This window comes from Phragmites australis, chromosome 10 (assembly GCF_958298935.1).
Source record: "Phragmites australis chromosome 10, lpPhrAust1.1, whole genome shotgun sequence".
Taxonomy (NCBI): Eukaryota; Viridiplantae; Streptophyta; class Magnoliopsida; order Poales; family Poaceae; genus Phragmites; species Phragmites australis.
This window is the reverse complement of record NC_084930.1, coordinates 25,962,257-25,988,428: the sequence shown is the minus strand read 5'-3', so window position 1 is coordinate 25,988,428 and position 26,172 is coordinate 25,962,257. Positions and strand designations below refer to the sequence as shown.

The 26,172-nt window shown below is 39.9% G+C and overlaps 1 protein-coding gene and 1 pseudogene across 1 annotated transcript; both read right to left on the bottom strand.

Moving 5' to 3' along the window:
• Positions 1-7,192, bottom strand: part of LOC133930189 (carbon catabolite repressor protein 4 homolog 5-like) — a 28,195-nt pseudogene extending 21,003 nt beyond the window's left edge.
• A 3,094-nt stretch (positions 7,193-10,286) lies between these two features.
• On the bottom strand, positions 10,287-17,189 carry LOC133930478 (asparagine synthetase [glutamine-hydrolyzing] 2). The gene is made up of 14 exons (XM_062377132.1): positions 16,935-17,189; positions 15,452-15,590; positions 15,049-15,144; positions 14,762-14,903; positions 13,893-13,988; positions 13,619-13,713; positions 12,344-12,505; positions 12,102-12,182; positions 11,798-12,019; positions 11,450-11,584; positions 11,261-11,341; positions 11,087-11,173; positions 10,871-10,978; positions 10,287-10,773 (listed from the first exon to the last, which is right to left on the bottom strand). The coding sequence occupies exons 1-14, from the start codon at positions 17,012-17,014 to the stop codon at positions 10,522-10,524; spliced, it is 1,776 nt and encodes a 591-aa protein (XP_062233116.1). The 5' UTR covers positions 17,015-17,189; the 3' UTR covers positions 10,287-10,521.
• Positions 17,190-26,172: the final 8,983 nt, after the last annotated feature.

Genomic DNA, 26,172 nt, shown 5'->3' with positions numbered 1-26,172 from the left:
CCGTTTGTGCAGCGACACGACCAGGACGCCATTGCCAACCACAGCACGTCACAGCTATCACCCATCTCATCTCCATTGATCATTCTTCCTCTCAGTGGATGATCTACCCTATGTCATAGAATTGTGTTCCTATGATATATGAACATCTCTGTTCAAATGGTTTCTCAAATTTCATAGCCAATCTTCTGGAACGCGAGCGTCTTCGTTCCTGCATCTGTTCGTGGTCACCACCAAACCTAATAGCAGTCATCGTTGTTTTGCTGCTACCTTGGATGACCCCTTCCAAAACCAACCATACCGCTGAGTTAGTCTTTCCACGTTCTACGTCATGCTTCCCTCGTTTCACTGAAACACCACTAAAGCCCGACATCGATGTCTGTGGCCACGCGCCCGATCGCTGTCTTCGACGAAACCCGAACCACCACCGCTACATAGAGTCACCAGTAGTATCCTTAACCTAGAAACGCAACCTTCGGTCTTTTTGATCCATCATAGGTGGTCAATACTAGATCTCAGCATATCCCTTCTTTAATCCAAGATGGTATTTGCATAGCATGTCAAGTCAACACCACATCATTCTCCTTAGCCTAGCCAACAAAGTCTGGTCTGCCCTACACTTCTTGAATCTTGCGCAATAATATTGTCAAGCCTGACATAGTGATTGTGCAATAGAAACTTTTCCATAGGAAGATAGTTCCGGAAAATCAGTATTTCCTTTTCAGTCTAATCCATCTCTCGAAAGATGTTCTCTTTTCATCTTAACTCTGATTTAGGCGATTCTTGCGTCTAAATATTTCTAAAATCATCCCTATCCAACTATAGTGTTTTTAAAGTATTTTAATGATGTTTGATATGTTGTTCTTAGTGTTTGCTTTGTGTTGTTTGTTGGTAGTTCTCGCGATTAGTCGATAACATTTCGGAGCAGATCAAGGGACTTTAAGATCAAGATTTCGACAACAATGAGCAGCATTGGGTAAAAGACAAGTGTCCTTGATCATCTTGAACCTATATTTTAAATGTTTTGTTTTACAAAATTGCATGCAGTGTCTGTTAATATAATGGGTAGTCAGCTATGTTAGGGTTTACCTAATTCTTCCTTTACATTCTTTGAAGCCTAAGTGGTAGTTAATATAAGTTTCTTGGGTAGAATTGTTTAGCCATGCTTTTGGGATGTTGGAAAGTGTCATATACATGTTTAGTGGACATACGCAATGGTGATGATGAACTTGTTTTAGCAACATGAAATCCTAGGACTTAGGCAAAGAATGGGTTAGGGGATGTTGGTTCTTATGGTGGGCTTGTGGATACGTTCCAAGCAGAGATGTTAGGTTTTGTTGGTTATTTCAATGTTGGATAGTTGGAAAGTCTTTGCCCAAGTGTCACAAATAAGGACCGGTTTGTGGAGCAACAACCGAAAAATTACCGTACCAACCACGAGGCCGATATGGGTAAGGCTTAGCATATTGGTTAGACACCTGGCTGGTATTCGTTGGAGTACGAAGACCTAATCAATGGACAATGCTTCATAGTGATCTCCTGGCAGCACACCACTGGCGTGTGTTAAGTATCTTGCAAACACGATAACATGAAATTCACTGACTCGTGGGGAAAGCTGGACAACCTCTACAGAGTGTAAACTGTTCTAACAGTCATGCTTACGGTTATGAGAGACTTGGATCCTCATATGATTAGTGGATTGTGATTATGGGTTTGATTGTGGTTATGGTTCTGGTACAGGGAATACTAGATGGTTGTGGTTTTGGTTATAGTACAAGGAGTACTAGACGGTTATGATATGCAAGGTGGGGAGCCTTGTATACTGAGTGTAGGACTGTATGGGTTACATTCACTTAATAATTATTTAATGCTTTTGAGTCCAAATATCTTTTCATTACTCGTATTTATGCAAATATACCATGTGTTAGCCTATTCTTGATATAAGTATGCATATCATTATCTTTCCCACACTTGCTGAGCGCATCATGTGCTCACACGTGCTATTTTCCCTACCATACGATATGTGTGCTGCTGCTCAGTGAGTGAAGATGTTGAAGACTATCAAGACGAGGTTGTGATGTTTTAGGCGCGTGTCTCCCGGTCGGTTGCCTGCGGTGTTGTTGGGCACCAGTGCTTCTGTTTCGCTGCAGATATCTTCTTAGAAGATAATATATGTCAATTGTTGTAAGAGTTTAACGTTTATTTAATAAAAATATTCCTTTTGTTACTTCATCTGTGACGTCCTTATATGTGTTGAACATCCTAGGCACACATAGGCCGCATCTGGTTTTGGCCGTTAAAACTGGGTGTGACAAAAACCAAACTTGAAGATTCAAAAAGAGGTGGGTCTCATGGTTGGAATTGAACACTAGGTTCCACAGCAAATCAATCTATGACTCATCCTCACACATATGTTGAATATTGAGAAAAGATCAGTTAAGAAACAAAAGATGAACACCGGGTGAAGAAAATTTCCAAGATGATGGTTTAAAGGCAAGAAAATTCAAGACCCTATCACATATGCATGTGTATATGAATTTTATACCTTTAGCATTAAGAAGAACAACCTCCCAATGTGTTAAAATTTTAGTTTAAAAAGTAAAACAAAAATCAACACCGAAAAGGAAAAATTCCACACAAGGCAAAGAAACTAAGAGAGAGAAACTAGAATACGAATAATTCAAGCATATGTAACAAAATAAACTTCATTAGTCAAAGAGATCAACCCTATTTAGGAAGATTATAAAGATTTTTCTCTCAAAACTCTCACCTATTACATAGGTTAAGTGTTCATCCTCCTCTCCTCTAAAACCCTAGCACAATACTCTCATATAGTTGGCGCAGGGGGCTCAAATGGCTGGTTCCTTCTCTCCCATAACCCTACCCCTCTATTATAGGGCTAGAAAATTTGACCTCTAAGTTTCCTAGCTTTTTCCCAAAATATCCCTCTTTTATAGTACACTCCTACCTACCACTAAGGATATTTTAGTCAATTTCTTCTCCATTCATTCGACAGCCGCGACGCCTTTACGACTTAACTTTGTCTTAACACAAACTTCGCAATGGTGCCACGTACTTCTCCAGTCCTCCCACGGTTTTAAGACCAAACAATGAAACCCTAGCATGCTTCTCAAAGCGTGACTAGTTATCACTTACTTCCACCTGAAGCAAGCGCTCTGATGATAACACGTGTCCTCCGTCTTGCGATTTTGATCGCCGGTAAGTCTCTCCTACTCCCGATCCCTCGAGCCACCTTATCACTTGCACCGGCATCCCCTTCGCTTGACTTTATCAACACGTCATCTTTATCCTCCGTTTCATGCTTTGTTTGACCTCTATGTGTACGGCTACGATCACCCTTGACTCTGTCTGACCCTCCTTGATCATCCGGCACCAAGCACCCGCTTAGCCCCGATCACCCGTCATCAATTGCCAAGTTACATCTGTCATCTGCACACCATAAAATAAGCGAACATATTTCTCCACACTCCAAAATATCTCCAGGTTAGCATAAAATCAAAAACTTTAAGTTTCCGGTGATCTTATGTCCATTACCGTGTAATCCTACGTGTGTCAATCTACCGAACCACCCTTCTGCAACGTCTCTGCAACAAAAGCTTTGACGCCTTCTTTGGTGTTCACAAACTCAGCGCCGGACCATCTGACGTACATATTCAAACTTGGCGCCAAAAATCTCCTCTCCATAGAAAATACTGCGGCGCTCTCTAAGTCCATTGTCGGACCATCCGGTGCTTACTTCCATTTCTACTTTAACACTGAAAATGCTATGGTGCTCACTACACCATAACACCGGACTAATCGGTGTGGTAAAAAACTCACACACCGGATATTTCGGTGAGACATAATTTCCTAGATTCTAAAATAATCTGCTCTAATTTAAACTTTGGTTAGCTATAAATAAGATCAGACACAAACAAGCTTATGCCAACCAAAATTATTTCAAATCTAATGTTGTCAATGACTCATCACATGCAAACCAATACACATTTCAATTTGGTTTCTCACAAACATATTTCTCCAACTTCAACTCCAGTTAGTCCATAATCAAAATGCTTAAATTAAGCTTAAGCAATCCAAAACTTGACATACAAAATCGATAACCTTATCAATCACTCATCATATATAATTAAAGATACATTTTAACTTACTTTCTTAAAATCACCGGTAAGCACAGTAGCATGCGAATCTGCAGGGAGAATGGAGAACAATGAATTGGATAAAGTTCTAGGGTGGTGAAATATTTTGAAGCAATTATGTCAAAACTATGCATTTTATTCGCATCGGCCATCCGATCAGCAAATGAGCAGATACGATCATATGAGTAGAGAGATGTATAACAGGACAAAGGGGAAAACATGAGGCTCAAGTTAACTGATATACCTGGCCCAGTTTTACATCCCCCCGCTTTGGATTGAACAAAACATGAATATTTCCAAGAACTAATTTGTCTGTTCCATCAAGCTGAAAAGTAAACAGGTAAGAAACAACAGAAATTACTGTCAATATACCAACATTAAACACTGGTTACTTAGCTGCAAATTAACAAAGACGGCTGCAAACTAACAGCAGATTTTATAGCTTATGGTAACTTGGGAACAGTACATGGAATTAGTAATACACAAGTTTATTTGATTATTTGGTTTAGCAATTACTTATGTTTACATGCAATGTACAATCATGAGTCAAATTGGGGGGTCACAGGAGTGGAAAATAAGCAATTATTCCTTTAACTAACTAGTGCTAATTCAAGTACCTCGAAAACACATATTTGAGCAACATTATTTCGCAGATTGAATTCACTAAAGTCAATACTATCTTCCTCAAGCAGACGTAACCTATATTTGGAAACAAAGAAAGAAGATGAAAAGGCCACTTTATTCAGGCCAATGAAGATAACAAAGGATAAATGCACTGTTCATACCGGTTTGACTTCCAAAAAGTGGCACATCCATCCCTAGCATCCCCAGTTCGCCCCTTATGATAGCACAACGGTCGCTTAAGAACTGAAACACAAGAATATTTGGAAGGCAGCATCTTTACAGACAAGTGTTGTACCTGGTATATACCATCGTACCCTCTGTTCTTCATTTATACAGCAATGTCTAAAAAGAGTAAATTTTAAAACCTACAACTATTTTGATACATATTGTAAAAAAAAAACTACAACTTATATCGCTTATTTCAAAAAGCTATAACTATTTTGACATATTTGCAAAAAACTACACTTTTTGACTGTAGCCCACTTATCATCATCTAGCAATATATGAGTCTACGGTTAATTCTTATATTACATGTTATAAAAGATAACAGGTGGGCTCACAATAAAAAAGTTGTAATTTTTTTGGCATATGTCAAAATAGTTATAGGTTTTTGAAATAAACACAAAAAATTATAGCTTTTTTAACGTATGTTAAAATAATAATAGGCTTGAAATTTACTCGTCTCAAAATCTATCCACCTCCTAATTTCCAAACCACAGTGTTACTGAGTGCAGTGGAGAACTGGGAATGGCATAACCACCATGCAGACTTCTTACCTGAAGACATACGAACTTACGAAGTCGGGGTCCCAGCAGGGTTTGAAAATTTATTGAAAACCGCTCAGTATTCATGATATTTGGCCAGTTTGGTCCGCACCGTATTTTGAATTCAACGGTTTTCGAATTTGAATTAAAAAAATTCAAAACAAATCACAAAAAATTATAAAAATACTAGAGACAATTCTAAGACCTTATGTGAAAAACAATTTAAAAATAATGTCGTTTGCATCATATTTCATAGAGAGAAAGTTTGAAAAAAAATACTGAAATGGACCGTATGAACAGGATGATTTGATCCATCACGTTAAAGAAAAACTTAAAATACAAACACATATTTTTGTGTAGAGTGTATCTCAAGAGGACCTTTAAAATTAGTTTCACTTCATTTAGAGTTTTATTAATTTCTCCATGATTTTTACAAAGTTCAAAGCATAAAGTGAACATGTAGAAACAACATTGTAATTAAAATTTTCATGTCTACCATTATTTTTCCTACATAAATCATAGTATAAGTAAACTAATAAAAGTGGTTTCACTAATTTTGAAGGTGTGATGGGTGAGTTATGAATTAATCTAGCTGCAACACATTTACATAATCATGCATGTCAAAATAACTATTTCTTGGGCTCATGCATTTTTATAATACATAGGATCATGTAATAAGACTAAAAAAATTGGTTTCATGAATTTTGGATTAGCAAATAATTAACTATGCATTTAACTATGTTTGGCAAATACATTTTCTCATAGAAAATATTCAATATTTTTATGAATATAAATAAATTTATCATATAGATCATGTTACAAGGAAACCAATAAAATTTGTTTCACTTGATTTGAAGCTTAGATGAATTAGTTGTTGGTTTTACAATGTTGAGCCATTTTTTTACTTTTTTTGTTGAACTTCACTGCAGTTCGGGAAATGCGCTCCGTAAATCGAGAAAACCAAACAGTTTTGAATTCGTTCGAAATGCATTCAATGTGGAAAATTCAAAAAATGTGGTCGGTTTTCAGTGTAATTCGATCGGTTTTCTATTGAATTCGAACGGTTACCAAATGGTCGATTCAGATGAATTCTCGCTGAATTTTAGAAAATTGACCGAGTGAATTTGGCCGAATTCTCACCAAATTTTAAGCTAATTTTACGATATTCATGAATTTTGAAAATTCAGTGGGTTCCAATTTTCAACTATAAAACGAATTTATAAACCTTAGGTCGCAGTGACTAATATCACAGATAATAAGCCATCTCCTTCAATCCCACCCCGTAGCATCCCATCGGATGTTCCAATAAAGGTCAGTATGGTTCCGTGCATTGTAATCAGCCAGATGTTGTATGACATGATTGTGTAGGAATCTAGCAAAACAAAGTACAAGCATTAAACTTCTTTTTCTCGAACACTATAGGAGAGTTGCATATCATTATATTAAGGAGTTGAATGGAAAAGTGTGTGCACACTAACACACACCTACACCCCACACGCAATACAAACAACAACTCCACACCAACGCACTAAAAAAAAGGCCATAAGACCATAGAAAAAATCATACGGGACAAATAAATGTGACACGACCAACAATCCATTAAGCGCTCAGCTGTGCCATGAGCGCCTCCAAGCCTCTAGTGCCCGCCATGTGCCATAAGCTAGCCTCATCCATGATTGAATCAAACACTCTCCGAACATTAGAGGAAGCAACATTATAAACATAATCATTTTGATGCTTCCAAATCCATCAAGCTCCAAGAATCACAAGGGGATTGAATCCTTTTCTTTTCACTTTGCCAACGTGTAACACTGTTCTCTTCCACTAGGAATTTAAGGTGTTGTCCTTTTGTCCTAGAGAGACATGTTGCAATCCAACCTTGCTGAACAATAAGAACCAAGCTTGGTGAGTAAACACACAGCTAGTCAATAGATGGCCGATCGTTTCTTCTTCTTGGTCACAAAATAGACAGTGCTAAGGGTGCGGCAGTCCCCTCTGTGATAATCTATCGGCGGTCCAACATCGATTATGGACAGGAAGCCAAATAAAGAACTTGGCCCTTGGCGACTCCTATGACTTCCAAATCCATTTTCAAGGTTCCAATTCAGTGCTACCCAAAAAGAACATCTAGTAGGTAGACTTAGAGTAGAAGATGCCCAAAGGTTCAACCAGCCATTTGTGCTCATCTGAGACTCCCGGGTGTAGGATCACTTTAGCGACCATATCCCAAAGTTGCAGAAATTGAACAAGGGCCGCCATAGAAAGAGCACCTTTGATGTCACGTACCCACTGATTTTGGACTAACGCTTGGTTGACTATCTGGCAATTGACAATTTGATTACACACCAAAGCAGCTACTTGAGGAGCGAGATCTACCCAAGATTTCTCATGCAACCACCGGTCTCTCCAAAAGAGAGTGTTGTTCCCATCACCCACCTCTGAGACCATTAGCGTGTTGAACAATGCTTTAGCATTAGCATGAATTTGGAGTTTAAACCTAGCCCATGGTTTATCCGGTTGGGTTTTTTGTAGCCAAAGCCATCGCATCCTTAGTGCCCACCCCAAAGTCTCGAGGTTATGGATACAAAGACCTCCCAAATCTATAGGGCAACAGACCTAGCTCTAAGAAATAGCACAGTGACCGCCATTAACCTTGTCTCGGCCCTTCCAAAGAAAGGCTCTCCTCCTTTTATCAATTGCACGAATCACCTATTTCAGAAATTCCAATGTAATAAGTTGATAAATAGGAATGGCGGTGAGAACAAATCATGCCAAGACACACCGTCCAACAGGATGCATGAGGGCAGCTTTCCAACCCAGTAATCTCTCAATCACTTTGTTGATGATTGGTTGGAATGCTGATTTGGTGAGTTTTTTAACGAGAGCGGCAAACCAAGATATTGGTAGGGAAATTATTTGATCTCACATGATAGTACTTGCTGTACCATTTCCAAATAATCTGTCCACATTGGATAGGGACGATGAAACTTTCTTGGATATTAGTTTTAAGCCCCGATGTAGCCCCAAAACATCTAAAAACTTCCAAGCATAAATCCAAGTCATCTGAAGTCAGATGTAAGAACAAGACAACATCATCTGCATATAAGGATACCCTATGAATCAATCCTCTTGCTGCAAGAGGTTGGAGCAGCCCTTCTCCACTTGCTTTGTTGATCAAGGAATTCAAGACATCCATGACTAATATAAATAGCATGGGCATAAAGGGTCACCTTGCCTTAGTCCTTTTTTATGTTAAAAATAAAATCACGGTTCTCCATTCAAGAGCATACGAGTTGACGAAGAGGATAGAAGGTTACACACAAGAGAAATTCATCCCCTGCCAAAGCCAAGGTAAGACAAGACCTGTAGCAAGAAACTCCAAAAAACCAAGTCAAAAGCCTTTGTAATATCAAGTTTGAGGAGTAGGCGAGGTTTTTTTTCTAAAGATGCAGGAATTTGGTTGTTTGTTGGACCAACAAAAATTTATCTTGTATGCACCGACCTTTCACAAAAGCGCTTTGGTTAGAAGATACCAAGGAGGGCAGTCTAGAAGTGAGCCGGTTCGCTAAAATCTTTGCCACCAACTTAGAAAAGCTATGAATTAAACTGATCAGGCGGTAATCCTTGACTTTGATAGCATCAACCCTCTTTGGAAGAAGAGTGATAAAGGCCGAATTAAGCATCCCAAATTTCCGAGTATCCCCATCTTGTATAGCCATGATAGCTGCCATATTATCGTGTTTGATTATATTCCAACACGACTGATACAATCTCCTAGTAAAACCATCCGGACCAGGAGCCTTATCAAGAGGAAGGTTTTTGATAGTGTCCCAAACCTCCGCCTCGGTTATGGGATCATCAAGAGCTGATAGATCATGTGGAGGAATGTGAAAGACCTCGAGGTTCAGAGATGTTGGCGGTCTTCATCCATGCCAAGAAGGCCGGTGTAAAATTCAAGAACCACCCGCTGCTTATCTTCTTGAGATATGACAATCTGATCTTCTTTATTTAGCTTTTCTATCAAATTCTTCCTTTTTTGGTGTCTAGCGTGTATATGGAAAAAAAATAGTATTGGCATCTCCTTTTAGCTAAACGTGCAAGAATGCCATCCATCTTATAAGAATATAATTCCACATTAAACAACTCAAACCAATACAGCCCCATGAGTCATGGCAAAGGATCCGCATTAAACAACTCAAACCAATACAACCCCATGAGTCATGACAAAGGACAGTACCTTGATGGAAAGATAGCATGAGGAGACAAAATTCATGGTAGATAACAATGGAGGTGATCGTGCAGACAAACACACCCTTTAGAAAATCCTTGTTACAGGCAAAGTGCGTGAGACGATATGCCATCTAGAGAAATCAACGATGGATGTATAGAAGATAAATAATAAGATTAACGTATTTTTAGAATTTATAGAAGATAAATATTGAACACCTAAGTATAAAAGGCAAGTAATAGAATATTAAATATACTTTTAGAAAGAAAAACAAAATCTAACGATGCGCTGTGATCATTTAATTAACTTCAATAATAATCGATTGAATCTATCATAACTTACGCATTTTATAAAAATATAGAAAATTACTACCTTATTCCAAAAGAAAAAAAAGGGAATTTGATTTAACGCTGCCAAATACCAAGCTGTGCAGATTGGTAAACTACATCCAGTTTGCATTGGTAAACTACATCCAGTTTGCAATGGTATGTGGAGATTAGAATAGCCACAGCAATCTGCAAACCAAAGACCAAGAAGTAAAAGGAAACATATCACAGTGACAAATATTTACAATGCTCTGGTCGGTCCATGAAACAAACAGTGTGCGCATTTTAAACCCATACATGATGGCAAAGCATGGAGCACAAGCATGTCTCCATTGCATGATTGAAGGAACTAATAAGATCTGACAAAAGTTGAGATAACCAATGAACAAGCTTCTCTGTTCAAGCATTTTGTGAAACAATGAAGCTTAGACAGCAGTAGCTGAAGCAATGGTTTTAACGACGCTTTCCCCAATAGCTGGACGAAGGCTGTTTTCTGAGACAGGACTGGCAGAGGCAGGAGCTTTCCCTGGAGCATCATCGTACGCAGCATCGTGAACACCCAGAGCAGCACGGCCTGACGGATCAAGATTCTTAGACCAGGCTGCGTCCCATTCAACAGCTTTGGCGGTGCTGCAAGCCACGCTAGGACCTCCAGGAACTGTTGACCTTGCTGCAGGCTGCATAATCAAAGGGTTAGGTGAGCGGAGGCACTTTATCTTTCAGTTCAGCACACAATAGCAAGATAAGGCGCAATGCAGATAGTAGCTTCCTGACCTTGGGGAAGAATTTCTCGAATATTGTCCTATAATAGTACCCTTCTTTTGTTGTGGGTGTATTTTCTGGGTAAACAAAGCTAGCATTCATCATCATGGAATCTGAGACCTGAAATGCAAAGAAAAAACTTTCAATGGGGTACAAGACAAAGTCAAACCAAGTGCAAGTCCAAAAAGGTCAACTTATGAATAGTTTGACAAAAGAAATATGCTATACATTTTGATTTGCATGGTCCTTCAATCCATCAATCCAACTATACCCGACACCATCACTGAACTGTTCCTTTTGCCTGTAAAGAATATGCTATTCACAGAAAATAAAACCTACATAAGTTTGGGCGTAGAATATTTACAAACAGGGTAAAAATAACACAAGTGTAACTTCTCCAACCTTGGGTAAATAGGGTTTCTCCTCATCATCGAATGCATTACGGAGAACCCATTTCTCAATCCGGCCAAGGTCGCGTCTTATCTGATGTTTACAAGACAATAATTATAAGAAAGTAATAATGCTGGTAAAATTAAATAAATATATTACAGTGAGATCAGACCGATATTATTGTAATACATAGTAACATACCATCTTCCATTCAGGATCAATGTCCATTGCGACGTTGATAAAACTTTTGTCAAGGAATGGAACACGAGCCTCAACACCCCAGGCAGAAGTTGATTTGTTCGCTCTCAAGCAATCATACAAATGGAGAGCTTTAATCTAAATGTCAGGACAAAAAAGAAACTCTTGTAAGCACATCTTAACTGCAATGCGCATATACAACTAACTGAATAGCCAAGCAACAAAACTAAAAGGGCAACATGTGGGGCTGGGGCTGTGTGCTAAACTGCTGAAAATGCTTCAGGAATACATTTCATTGTCTTGCAACCTTGGAAAGTAATAACAGATTACTTGTGAGAAGATTTTGATTACCTTCCGACATGCTTCCTCATGGAATTCCTTCTTGTTTGGTGCCTTATGAAAATAAAGGTAACCACCAAATATTTCATCTGAACCCTCTCCGGAAAGAACCATCTTCACCCCCAAAGATTTTATTTTACGTGACATCAAAAACATTGGGGTACTTGCTCTAATTGTCGTTACATCATACGACTCAATATGGTAGATGACTTCCTCCAAGGCATCAATACCCTCCTGATATTGTGGACAACAATGAATAAAAATTAAAAGAGAAGCCCCTTTTTTCTGTCATGCGAAGAAAAATTGAATGAAGAACCTGCACGGTGAAGTGCAATTCATGATGTACAGTACTGAGGTAGTCAGCAACTTCCCTAGCAGCTTTAAGATCAGGAGAACCCTACAAAGAAAACAGAAAACTTTCATCATACAGTTCCCTGTCCTCTGCTTATATCACTCATTGGAAAAATTTCTATATTGTTGTCAAAATAACCATAACAGAGAACAAGATGGCCAAACGCAATACTAAACAATGACAGTACACAATATTAAGAAACTTGCCTTCAAGCCAATGCAAAACGTATGCAGTTTGTTTCCCCATTGTCCGGCAACTTTTGTTTCTTTCAAGTGCCGTGAAGCAACAGATGCAACCAATGAGGAGTCAAGTCCACCAGACAAGAGCACACCAAACGGCACATCAGTCATTAGCCTCTTAATAATAGCCTGCAGAATTTGCAACTTATGTAACATAAAACAGTATGTGATACTAGAAAGCAAATATTTCAGAACCAGTCGGCATGATTTTAGATGATGTGTCATAAAAAATATTAATACAGAAATCAACAAACTGAATCATCATTGTGATTACAATATAAAAAAGCACACTGGAATAACTCATGGCACATGCAATTTCAACTGATATCTGAATAAGCGTTGCCTAAACAGAGGTATTAATACAGCATAACAGCATGAAAGAAAATTGAAAAGAGATTATCATGAAAATAAATGTGACATACATCAACATAGAAAATATAGTATATGCATGAAAAAATATGAAAATGGAAAAAGTAAGATGAAAGGCGCATGCATATCAAATAGAGTAAATTGCATAAAACTACAACTATTATGCCATTTGTAGCACAAAACTAGAACTATTGTGCCTAGTAACATAAAACTACAAGTTTTTTACACCAATTTCATACATAACCCGATTTCTGTTATCTCTGCCGTCGGAAGTCACTGTTCACCTGTACAAAATCAGTAGTCTTTTATTTCTCCAAAAATCCTAGAACTCTTTGTACGTGTTCCATAATGCATGTGCAACCTATTTTAATTGAATTCACCCAAAAAGCCTGTGTAGAATTTAAACTAAAATTCTACAAAAAATGATATTTTTATAACTTATAACTATTGTTAGGGCCTCAAATAAAATCCCAAAAATCTGAAAAAATTCACTAATATTCTTCTTATATGATAGACTAATTTCTAAAATTATTTTCCGCCCTAGGTTATATGAGAGAAAAATGAGTTACTTTGTAATACTCCATTTATATGCAATGATAAAACTGAAGACCACTTATTTTTCGAGAAGCAGAAGATCATTTTTGTATCGATGAACAGTGCCGTTGAACAGTGACTTTCACCGTAGAGATAACGGAAATCGGATTATATGTGAAATTGGTGTACAAAACTTATAGTTTTGTGTTACTAGTCACAATAGTTGTAGTTTTGTGTTACAAATGGCACAATAGTTGTAGTTTTATGCAATTCACTCTATCAAATATACTTTATGTATCAACAAGTATGAAAATGGTAGAGTAAACGTAAGGTACATGCCTTCTCAAAAGTCTCTCGGAGGAGGAGAGGATTGTAAGGGGTTGAGGGAATGCTTTCTGAAAACCATGGTGGGTTGTACCACCTCCTTAACCCACCTAGGGAGGATAAATCAAAACAGGTTAGTAGGCAAAACAAAAATAAAAAATAAAAGTATTGCAACATAGTAGTATCTTGGAATCTTTTGCCTTCAGGATCTATCAAACTGCATTTCTGGTATTATGCGTCTGATGGAAGAGACTTTTAGTTTGTCAAAAAAGCAATAAGAAAAATCAACCTGTTTTGCTGGAATAGAGGTGCCCAGGGGGAAACGATATGAAGCGTTCACAATCATCGCTCAATGCCTTCATCTCTGAAGAAAACCAAATTGACCCTGAAAACACAATGCACCAATGAATTAATACCAAGTAGTAACTAATCCAAATCCAGAAAAGATCAAATGTAACAAGCTGAATTGAGTGCCAACACCACAGTGCCTATTTCTCCAAGACTGGAGAAGAGGAAAATAATAACATATCAGAGGAAAATAGCACTTCTTCAAATACATGTACATAGTTCCCCTAAAAGATATGAATGCATGGTTCATAGTACTTTTTCTGTTTTTGTTGTTGGGCAAAAGAATAGACTTGAACAGGGCTCCAAGTATCAGATTCCGCAAGAATCCCGCTGCCTGGCCAGAAAAGAAAACCAAAAGGTTCCCGGCAGGAAACATTATTAAGGCTGCTTTTGTGTGCAAATGCGAATTGCCTATCTGAACTCAAAACATAGTGACCATCACAAAAAAACCCGAAATTGTCAGGAAAGTGGGCTGCAGATTATCTGCAAATAAAATATTCTGACTGTGTGCCAATACAAACAGTCTAACTCCTTCGCGTGAAGCAAGTGGGCTCTAAACCTCTAGGCTATAATAACCACGAACAAAAAGTGCAGATAGTTCATCACTGCAATTTGCAAGTATTACCCAGGGATATGAATCCTGGCCTTCAAGCACTGACTCACCACTGAAAGAGTGGTGCAACAAAACAAACATAGAAAATTCTGAAGCATCATAAATTTAAAGGAAACAAAAGAAGAATTCACACGCCTGACTTTCTGCAAAAGGACAAATAGATGGATAAACTGATTCCATGTACATAGTCTACGTACCATCAAGACCCCAGCCCATGTATAGAGGACAGATGCCAATAGCATCACGAGCTGCAATGAAGCTTTTATCATGTGTGTCAAGAAGAACAAACGAGAACATGCCATCCAACATATCCACGAATTCTTCCCCATATTCTTCATACTGCAACGGAAAACCATTAAAAGGTGTCAATGCCATTAAATACTAGGATCACTTCAGAGGATTATAGATGAAGATAAATAAATTGTCAGCAAAAGCTACGCAACAATGGCACCAACAAAGTGCAACAAATAGATATGTAACTTACAAGATGAGCAATAACTTCACAATCACTGCCAGTTTGGAATTGATGAGATTTCAACTTAGCTTTCAGTTCCTCATGGTTATATATCTCACCATTCACCTGAAAAGGTCAACCAGAAGATATGATAAGGTTCCAAAGTAATTATTAAAAATACAAGCATATTTTCTCTAGTTTTTTTAGTGAAACCAAGACATCTGGTGGATTAAGATTATGCAACACTAAGATGTACTGAGCTTAATGACGACAACTGGAAAATCCCATGACAAAAATCTTTCAGAAACAATGGCAGTTGCCAAAAGCGGAAACAATAAGACATATCATATGTTAATACATAGAAATGAACTCCAGTTAGCAAAAAAAAAAATGTATGATAATGATGAATTTCATTCTCAATCCAGATACAGACCGTGACAACAACAGTTTTGTCCTCATTGTATAATGGCTGGTCTCCAGATGTCGGATCAACAATAGCCAACCGCTGGTGTGCAAGATAGCAATCCTGATGACAATGTAGACCACTCCAATCAGGTCCTCTGTGTCGTAACCTATGAAACAAATATAAATTTCATCTGAGTGAGAGCATAAGAAATTCATAATCGCGTGTTTCCCAAAGATGGAGAAGCTGCACATATTTAAGTCATAGACACAGTTCCCTTTGATTGCTTTATTAAATTGTTTTAGACTTCAACTCGACTCTGATCGTAAGTAACTGTAGAATTTCAAGGCAATTTTTCCTCGTTTATTCCTCTTATGCACATGCTAACTGAGTTGTGTCACCAACATTTGCAATTAGGAACAATTTTAAAGAAAAGAAGTCATTTCATCTACTTTCTTAATTCCTATGCACAAGTATAAAACATTTTGTATTTGGAGTCGAAGGTTGTATGTTTTACAAACACTTGAAATCATAATCTCCAAGCATCTCGATAAGAGGATTCTATGTGTATGTAGAAGAACCATATTGTACAGATTGGTGATATGATTAAGTACATTTTATGATAATCCCAAGCTAACATCCCCAAACATCTCAGTGCAAGTACATATGAACACGTAAAGGAGACATTTTTCTGCATTACAAGCCAAAGATGCAAGTTGCACAAAGAAAGGAGGCATAATTTTGCTTGGTGCCATATTGGTCCTATTGATTGCAAATCAAAACCTCCCCCCTTGCCATAAAACACATCTTGGAAGCAAATCTCTGGACATTAAGCACATTCGAACATACTACATTTACTCAAATTCAAATAAATGACATTTTGCATTTTACTCAAATTCAAATAAATGACATTTGGAGACGTCGACATGCAACAGCACACAAGTCACGCGTCTCCTATAGAAAAAATATGTCTATACATAACTATATTCTCGAAAAAAGTACATACTCAGTTCAAAATGAAGAGTTTGAGATTTATCATCTCACAAAATTACCGTCTACATGGCTACAGACACTACACCACGTTGCACTTCCAAAATCTGATCCTTTCAACTTCTCAAACGAAGTAGACACGACCTCATGCGATCGGGACACTCTCTTCCAAAGTCAGAACCTATAATACACCACAGCTCCTTCCCAAATCAAAAGGCCTAGAAAACAAACATTATCTTACAAAAAAAAACTGAGTAGATTCCCCCAAATATAGTTGATTCATTTGAACTTACGCAAAATCATAACAACCTATTAATCTAAAGTAAATCAGTAAACTCTTTAAAATGGCTAGATAAAACTGGGCTCTCCCGTCTACAAACAAATCCCAATTCACCCAAGTGCACCAAATTTCCGCCACCCTCTCGCCAATCAGACGCAAGCACCCGTCCCCGGGCGCGCGCGCGTACAGACACAGATGGAACAGAGAGGGGGGGGGGGATGACGAGACGGCGGGGCGCTTTACCGGCGGGAGAGCTCGATGATGCGGGAGCGCTTGGCGAGGGAGACGTCGGCGACGCCGAGGACCGCGAGGATGCCGCACATGGTCGCCTGCTCCGGCTCCGGCGCCGGCTCAGCTGCTGCTACTGGTAGTCTGGTACCACCCTCCCGCTCGGCTCCCTCTCAGGCGAAACCAAATGCGCCGCCTCGGGGTGCGAAGAGGCCTCTCGCGTGACGGGCGGCGAAATGGGGTAATCGTGGCCTCCCTGCCGTCGGATCCGCGGGTTAATAGGCGCTAATGGCGCGCGCGTCACGAGGCGGCTGCTCGGGGGGAGCCGTGCCTGGGGAGGAGTCTGTTAGGGAGCTGACGTGTGGCGCGTGGGTCTAGGTGGGGTCGGATGTCATTGGCGTGCGGTAGGGTCCGTTGGGTGGAGATGCGTGGGTATAGAGGGCTAGGGCAGTCAGAATCTTGGACCGCGCGCCCATGGAGATTCTGCCAACACACGTGATGCGATGGGATTTCCCGGACGTGCGCCGCTGGGGGTATTTTGAGCTGGCGGTCTTTGTCGCCTACCGTGTTCATTATAACCATTTTCTTAGGCGCCTGCTTGGCTAATCGCCGTGGTCACACCCACGAGTAATTCATAGGGGTTCGAGGATCAAAGATCGGGAGAATGATAAAGAAAGAAGTACATTTTTATTCTCGAATTTTCATCTAAGTGAGATTTTAGTTCTCGAATTTTAAAACCAGATATTTTACACTTAAACTTTTAAAACCATTCACTTTTTCCCCTTTTACTGGTTTTATAAGATATTTTACTGGTTTCACACGTGGCAGGGCCGTTGGTAAAAATATCAGGATAATAGAAAAAACAGCAATAAAAAATAAAAAATAAAAATTAGAAAAAAAATCAGGAAAAATGAAAATTAGAAAAAAAAAATTAGGAAAAAAATCTATTTTTGTCTTCCAATTGTCAAAAAATCTAACTATCAAGCAATTATATTTAGTCATTATAATTGATGCCAAAGTTCACTGGATTTAAGGTTTTGAGATCAGGAGGTTTAGGGATTGAGAGGTTTCCATGAATACCAGGCTTAGAAGGAGGTTATTAGAAGGCAGTTAGCTTGACGAAGGAGATTAAAGAGTGTGTAGAACGTGTTGCATGTGCTAGTGACATATTATGATATACTACCAGTTAGCAATAGACTCACTAGTTGTTACTTCCTAACGTTTTTTCCTTATTCTTTTTTCATTTTCCTAATTTTTTCCCCCATTTTTCTTGATTTTTTCTAATTTTTATACTATTTTTCTAATTTTTGTCTTTTTCTGATTTTTTAATTATTTCTAAAATTTTCTGTTATTTCTATTTTTTAATCTGTTTTTTCTATTTTCCTGATTATTCTTCTTCTTCTTTTATTTTCTTAATTTTTTTCTTTTTTGCCGACTGCCTTACCATGTGCGAAATCGCCACCATGTCAAAAAAACAGCTTATAAAACTAGCAAAATGGTAAAAAAATTGAATGGTTTTGAAAGTTTGAGTGTAAAACATCCTGTTTAGAGACTTTGATGATAGTTGGAGGGTTAAAAATGAACTTCTAATGATAAAACAATACTAGGTCGAATCACAGATATATAATGTTTTGGATAAGCTCTCACATGTTTACTTGACAAAATGGTACGTGCACTTTCTTACAGTAAGTACCTGATAAAGAGCAAACGGCAATAGTATGGAGCGAACAAAAATTGTTATAGTAATTAATCCTATCAAATAATTATCATACCTTAACATGTTATTATCCAGAATACATATCTTACTAGGATTTACCTATCGTTATTAATATTAACATCGAACGACATATTAATATCTAGCATGCTTAGGATTAAATACGTCTTATTGGAGACGTCGCTTTTCAAACACCTCTTCTCAGAGATAAGATTTAATATGATCAATGATAACTCATATACCATGAATCTTTGATGGTTGTGAATTCCGTAATGGTTGTGAAATCTTTGATGTCATGTGAGATATGGTGGGTGATGTGTAAAAATAGGTGAAAACTATTTGACGGGGGCAAGTGGAGTAGTACTCTGGATGAGGATGCTCCTGGGGGCTTAAGTCACCTCTATGGTGTTCATTGCCAGAAGATACCTGTCGTGGCTGCTTAAGGACCGAGTCATTGCGCCATTTGGCCTAGCCACCCTAGGTAACCATGCGTCCTGAATGGGCAGGACTTGACTTCTTCTTTAACGGACTGAGTTGGGAATCATACTAGGAGGCTGAGAGCAATGAGCAGTTAAGTGGTCATCTGTTCTTCTGTTTGGAGGTTTTTAGAACCGGCCTAGGCTTAAAAAGAGGGTTCGCCTTCAGTACATGGACTTTGGCACTTGGGAGTAAATCTCGTAGAAAAGCCCTGTAGGAAAGGTGATTGTAATGTCTCGGTATGATTCGCTCCTCCGTTTGCAATGGTTGGAGGCTGAGCATATCATGTGGGTACAGTGTATAACCTCTATAGAATATAAACCTATTCGAATAACCATGTCTATAGTCATAGACATGCAAAAGCAACAATCGTGTTGACTAGACTCTGGGTGCGTGTGTCTTGATGAGCGAGTGTATGGACTAGATGTCTGTGTGATGAAGTTACTGGCTCAATCCGCTAGAAGTTGTGTGGTACTAGAGATACATCATAGGTGATGATAGGGATTGCGGAGTGAGGTGTAGGCCCTCTCAGGACCGGAAAAATCTCAGATATAGCTTGTTACCTGGTTTTAAACTATTTAAACTGTTTTGAAGTCAATCGTAGATCATACAATTGGATACATGCATAAATTGTTTTATGCTTCAAACTAAACTGTAAAGCCTTATCCTTGAATTACCTCTTTATGTATCTATCAACACCTTGAAGTAGTACAGGGCTTGCTGAGTACCTTTTTTTACTCACTCTTGTTGTCATTCAAATGAGGAAGCTGATGCTAACTTTGCATGAGGTGAAGGCAAGGATGAAGATTAGTCTTAGATGTCGTGTTCGCACCCTAGTTGCTTGTGGCTTGAGCTTCCGTTTTCCGTTGTGTTTTGTTAGTTGTTCGGCCAGGTTTGTAATATACAGTATGGGTTATAAATTTTTATACTCTGAACCTTAGTATTTATGTATGAAGTTCGATCGTGATAGTACAACTGGTGTACTGTGTGTATCAGCTACTTAATCCAAGGACTAATATTGGAAGCACAGGAGATCCCGAGTTAGGGTCTTACAGATTCCCTACGAAAGCTATTACTTGGTGTGGTCATGTCATTCTGCAAAAGTTCAGCAGGGAGTTATTGCTGCCTCTGCATGGAAGGCAGGGAATCCTATGAAAGTATTAGGCGTAGAAAAGACATATTGGCATAATGATAATTCTTGGCCAGATCACATATAAAGCTGATCGTAAGCATTCGTTGCTTGTATGCGCCTATAGTACATAAGGCCACATGCATTGATGCGTACCCTATCCCTAGACAATCTACGACAAGTTATAATGGTATGTAGTATCCCAATCTCTAAATGAAGCATGTCTTATGGAAAGACAAATTGCCGGGTGTAAGAAAACTTCTATTAGGTTGGTGGAAAAGATGGAGGCTTCTCATCTAGATATTCCCGATGGATCTCTTGAAAGTTGTATGCATGGGAATAGGGGTTGTTGCATGTGTACCCTTGTGCTAGGCCACGTGCCACAGGCTCTGGCTTAGCCAGTAGACAGTATACGTTTTGTGGAGGAACCTGCATATTACTGCATGTAGTGAGATACTTATCCCACCACTGTTTATTGAGCTCTTGTAGCCTTATCTTTGGCTGTTCAACATCTCCGTGCCTCATTGCCTCAGTCTCCTAATATCTGTAGTTGATGTTTGCGTACTCTTCTTCGTTCCCGTACCATTCGTATTTGCACCTAGGCTTGTCGTACTGTTGGAGGGAAGTAGGTGAATTAGATGAAATTCGTAGTACGGAAGGATGTCATGTATACTTAGCCCACATCGGTACCAAGCAATTGTGGCAAGCGAGAACAGTTTCTAGTATGCTATTATACCGCAGTCATTCTGTGGCATGCACTACTACAAAAAATCCCTTCACTGCTAGCTCCAAAACCCCCTTCACTGCAGGTTTTGGAGCCAGCAGTGGGCAACAGGTAGTGATAATCAAGGACTATCACTGCCAGCTCGGTGGACCAGCAGTGAATGGGGTTATCACTAATTCAGCCGGCAGTGATTCTCTGGCATCACTGCCGGCTGTATCCTTCGGCCGACAGTGATTTGTTGCCAGCCAAAGGTTTGAGCTGGCAATGTTTTCCCTCTCCCCCCTCCATTGTCCTCCTCTCTGTCCTCTCTGTACTCTCTCTCTCCTCAATCTCTCCGTCTCTCTCTCAATACATGCATACAATGATACATATATTTACTATAAATCAATAAAAAACACCTTCATTAATACATAGTAATGAACACATATTACAAGTCAGGCATCAATAAACACACAATATTACAAGTCACACCCAAAAAAGTCGGTTGAGTTGAGCCAGTCCAATATCCCTCTACCTCTCTCGTGACAAGGAACGCATACCCGCACTGACAATTGATGGTGTGAGTATGTTCGGGGACGCCGGGGGGGGGGGGCGATGGTGGTGGAGCGGAGGACCCGGGAATGCCTGATCAACCGTAGCATCGCCTATGCTCCAGGCTCGCCGACGTGTCAAAGACATCGAAGTTTGATTCCTGAACGCCTCTAGGTTTTGAGCCTTCGACCTCCTCCACAGCACACTGACGGACCACCCTCTCATCCTCCTCCTCCTGGGCGCATTTATGGGGTACTGCTTGTTACTCATCTATGGTGCACAGCTCACGAGCTAGCCTCTCATCCTCCTCCTCTTCGGCACATTTATGAGACGCCACTTCTTGCTCCTCCTTCGCATCATCGTTGGAAGGCCATTGTGTCCAAGAGTCGTTCGACGATACCAACTTCACATCATACATAGTAATTCATATCATTCATTAATAAAAGGAAAAATCTACAATTTACAACTAAATAAGTGCTAGTTCTACGATATGCCATCCATTGTGAGGATGACAAGTGGGACCTGGTCCCACATGTCATTGACAAACTGGTGACATATCGTACAACAGATAATGTCATTCATTAATATTGTGTGAATTGCAGAAATAGAATACGTTGTCAAGCCCCTTGGTAGCCTTCCTCCTTATCGCATACTCTCTTCTTGAAGGTAAGGTGTCATCTGAATGTCTCGCAAGCGTGGACGGCACGATCGGTTCATAAAACTCGCCATTTAAGTTGATAACAAGTTCCAATAAGAACCCAGCCATCTGTTCTTGAATGGCATGCATTTCAGGAGGTTGTAACACACTTGTGTGTAGTTTGGAGCGCTACGTTTGAAGAATCGAAAGAATTAGTCCTTGAACACGTGTAGAAATTGAAAATAAGGCATTGATATGTTATTTCATACCTCAAGGTCATTCAACCTAATAGCGTCTCCGTCCGGGCTGAATGCGTGCATGAAAGTAAGAACATAAAGCGCACAGAGATTGTTGCCGGGTGGCTGCCTCATACACTTCAAGAGGAAAGGATTCATCAGTGGAATGAATTGACCCCTTTTATTCAGTAGGAAATGCAAGACATGAATTTGTATTGTGTACTGGAAAGTCAGTTTTTACAATGTACTCCTTCCTAAATGGAAAGTGGATAACGCTCTTCTTACGATATCTTGTGTACACCCTGTACGTGAATATGAATACCAATTAAACTTAGATGCAATCACTGAGAAGATTAAATGATTGAGTTAACCTATTTATGAGGTGTTGGTAAGTCGTTTGATCTCTCTTTGCTGAATCCAACACAATGATCTTGCACAAGTCTGGGGGGATGATAAAGAGGATCCAATGAAAACTGCCGAATATGTCACCATAACAAATTAGTACTAGAATTTAGTTGCCCATAAAATGAGGACACCCTTGCGCTCATAGCTGTAGGGTAAGAGTATGAATTTCTTGTATTGGTGGTGAAGCAAACACTTCAATAAGTAGGTCTCAGTGAAGTCTGGATTCTTCGTTACAAGTTTCTAGTTCACAAGGCCAGGATCGATGAATCCTACTTTCTTATCTAAGTCTTGTTCATATGCTTGGATCTCCATTCTACGAAAGAGAGAAGTTAGATATGCAATTACAAGGTGCAAGATCATATAACGTGAATTATATGCATAAGTCACTTGCAGAGTCCATGCTCTGACTATAGCCATATTGAGGGCATCTTCCTTGTACAGTTCGTACAAGTGCAAGAATTCCAACCAGAAGAAGCTATCCCTGTTGAGGAAATATTCTTCTTTGTATCTCACATGGAACGCCTAAAAACCCTGTCTGGACTGCTACAAGTACCATTGATGTAATCAACGCATTTGAGTTGTAAGGTTTCTTTCTATATCTGGTTTGACCAAAGGTTTGCCCAACTCAAACGACCATATAACATCCAACTTTGATGTATCCGCTCCCACAGTAAGTCGTGCTAGTTCTTCTGCTATTAATCTAGAAGAAGCCAGGAAGTCCGCAATGCTTGGAGCATCCTTAATGATTGGACCTGGTTTGCTCTTGGCCTGCATCTTGTTGATGCGTTCATAGTCAGTTAGCGGCTTACTTGAAGCCGATCCCGTCTGTTTAGCTTTGGCCATTTCATGAAAAAAAATTCAAGGCATCTTCAGGCACAACAAGCTTTGGTGGAAAAATAAGACATGACACTAGCGTCCACAACCTTTTTTGTTTCCTCAGTAGTGAGTGAATAGACATCCCTGGGTTTCGCCAACTTCTTAGATGCCATCGACTTCTTAGATGATGTCATCTGCTTAAATTTTGCAGAACCTAATCTTGTTTTCCAAGCTGATGGCTGTCTTCTTAATGGTGATGGCTTCTTGAGCGATGAACTTCTTCAAGGCAATGGCTGAGGAGGTGAACTTCTTTTGGGAAATGGCTAAGGAGAGGGAGATCTTTAAGGCGACGATGGCCCGAGATGTAATGGAGAGTAGAGAGTCTCGGGAGCTGTCCCTTATGGAAACACTATGTAGACCTTCTCCCATGCGATGAATGTATGCTCGTTCTCTACTATAGTGTTCTCCCCCTCCTCTGCGGGTAGTCCACCTCAGCATGGCGGTACTGGTCAACTGCCTCATCTACTTCGACCGTGGCGTAGCCCTACGGTATCGGACGTCCGTGCAAATGTTCATGGGAGCCACAGGGATAAGCCACGCTGCAAGCCACCTTGATGGTAATGTTCCTAGCACCAATGTGTAGTTCACACGCTATCCATGTTGTGATGAGGTCCACGGGATAAGTGATGGGGTCAGCTCCCGGAACTCCCGTGGACGCACAGCTACTCCTACGACCACTGGGGCTGGAGCGCACAAACTCAGGAGACATTGCCGGTCGTTCCTGTTTGCTCATAATGGTGCCTTGTTCACGCATGAGGGTTTGTGCTACTGCTTGTGCTATTTTTTCTTCTATGTGTTCTCTCTCCTTTTTTAACGCGTGTTCAAGCATTTCCATCATTCTAGCTTGTTTTGCCTCTCGTTCTGCATCTTGCTCTGCTTGGGATCTCTTTCGGCTCTTGTAACTGTCGACTTCGCCTGGGAATCCATATTTCCAACCCATCACCCCAACGCCCCGTATGCAACCACCGTGCTCCTTGTTTCCCAAGGCCAAAGTGAGCTCGTCCCTATCCCTGTCTGGCTTAAAAGAGCCTTGTGCAGACTGCTCGTGGGCTTTTGCAAGGTTTTTTGCAAGCGTTTGCGTCACTTCCTTGTCTTTGGAGATCGTAAAGCATAAGCTTCCATCAGACAAGTATGAAGCACCCCTCCCAAGAGGTTGATCTAGCTGTTGTTGCATCAATCGATCGCTCCAGCCCTCCATCTCAGGCATGACACCTCTCTCTCGCAGTTGATCTAGCTGTTGTTGCCACTGCCGTTCTTTCCTCATGTACCCACGACTGCCGACTTTGTAGGGGTAGAGGTTCTTCTTTAAGTTCGCTTTGTTCACCGCACTTAACCTCTGTGCTTCCTCCTATGACTTGTACTCTGTAAAGGCTTGCCAATGATCTTCCAGTTGCGACCACTTGCAGAAATCTGGCGTTGTACCTTTCTACACATATGTTCTGTTCAGTGTGCCCTTCCAGTTCTGAAATGAAAAGCCCATGATCATTAGCGTTTTACACTTAACTACTTCCATATCTGTCCCTTCTAGGAAGTCAAACATCTCTAATATCATGGGCCACAAGATATCATTCTTGATCAAATCAGGAACCACATGCGGACCACCACGCTCACTAGTCCATAATCTATAGTTGATAGGCACGTGATCCTTAACAGCAATCCCATAGACTGACTTGTATGGCCCAAGAATTCTCTCAGGTGCAATTAGCTTCCCTGCTGAAGAGACCTCCGTGATCACAAATTGCCCTATAGGCATCTTTGAGGGACCTCGGACACGATGCCGCGCCTGGGATTGCTCATTGTCGTGACCCTCTGGAGCATCAAGCATCTGCGCAGATGCGAAAAAACTATTGGGAACCTATACGATAATATGTAAAAGAGATGCATTCATCTAATTATGAAATACCTCATCGACTCCATAGGCGCCTATTTGTTCCAGGTTGAGGTAGTGGCTCGGGCTACCTTCTTCAATATTTGATGGCGGTACTACATCTCTTTCTGGCACCTAAGGCCGGATCGGTGGTTTGTGGTGCCATTCCTTCCTGGAAGTTCTACATACGATGACGACAAGAGGTTGAGTAGTATACATATAGAGAGCTGAGAATGGAGGGAGGTAGAGATAAAGTCGACGAGGGAGAGAGAGAGGCTGTCGAAAGAGTGAGATAACCATGAAGGAGTCGATAGACAGAATGCATACACATATAATATTATAATTGAGTACGTTAGAACCACATTTAACAAAAAAAGTCATATCTAATGTAGCAAAATAGGCATAAGGGTACAGACAATTGACACATTGTTCTTTAAGAGAATATTCAAAAATGATATATTGCAGACCACCCTAACACCAAAGAATATTCTTGCAAAAAAATATTAGGCTCGGTGGCTCTAGAAAATGGCCTTATTAGGACTTCAATATTGATTACATGTTCAGAGAGAAAGCATTCTTCGCAAGTCTTCATTTATGTACCAATCCTACTAGTTCAGAGAGCAGCTTCTCTCAAGGCGAGTTGGACGTCCTATCTGA

What these genes read in the sequence shown, in the direction of transcription:
- LOC133930478 (XM_062377132.1), bottom strand. Translation starts at nt 17,014, where the DNA reads ATGTGCGGCATCCTCGCGGTCCTCGGCGTCGCCGACGTCTCCCTCGCC. An exon ending in GTGAAGTTATTGCTCATCTT is followed by an intron (nt 14,904 to 15,048) that starts GTAAGTTACATA and finishes TTTCCGTTGCAG; the next exon opens with TATGAAGAATATGGGGAAGA. An exon ending in TCCGAGAGACTTTTGAGAAG is followed by an intron (nt 12,506 to 13,618) that starts GCATGTACCTTA and finishes CAAATTCTGCAG; the next exon opens with GCTATTATTAAGAGGCTAAT.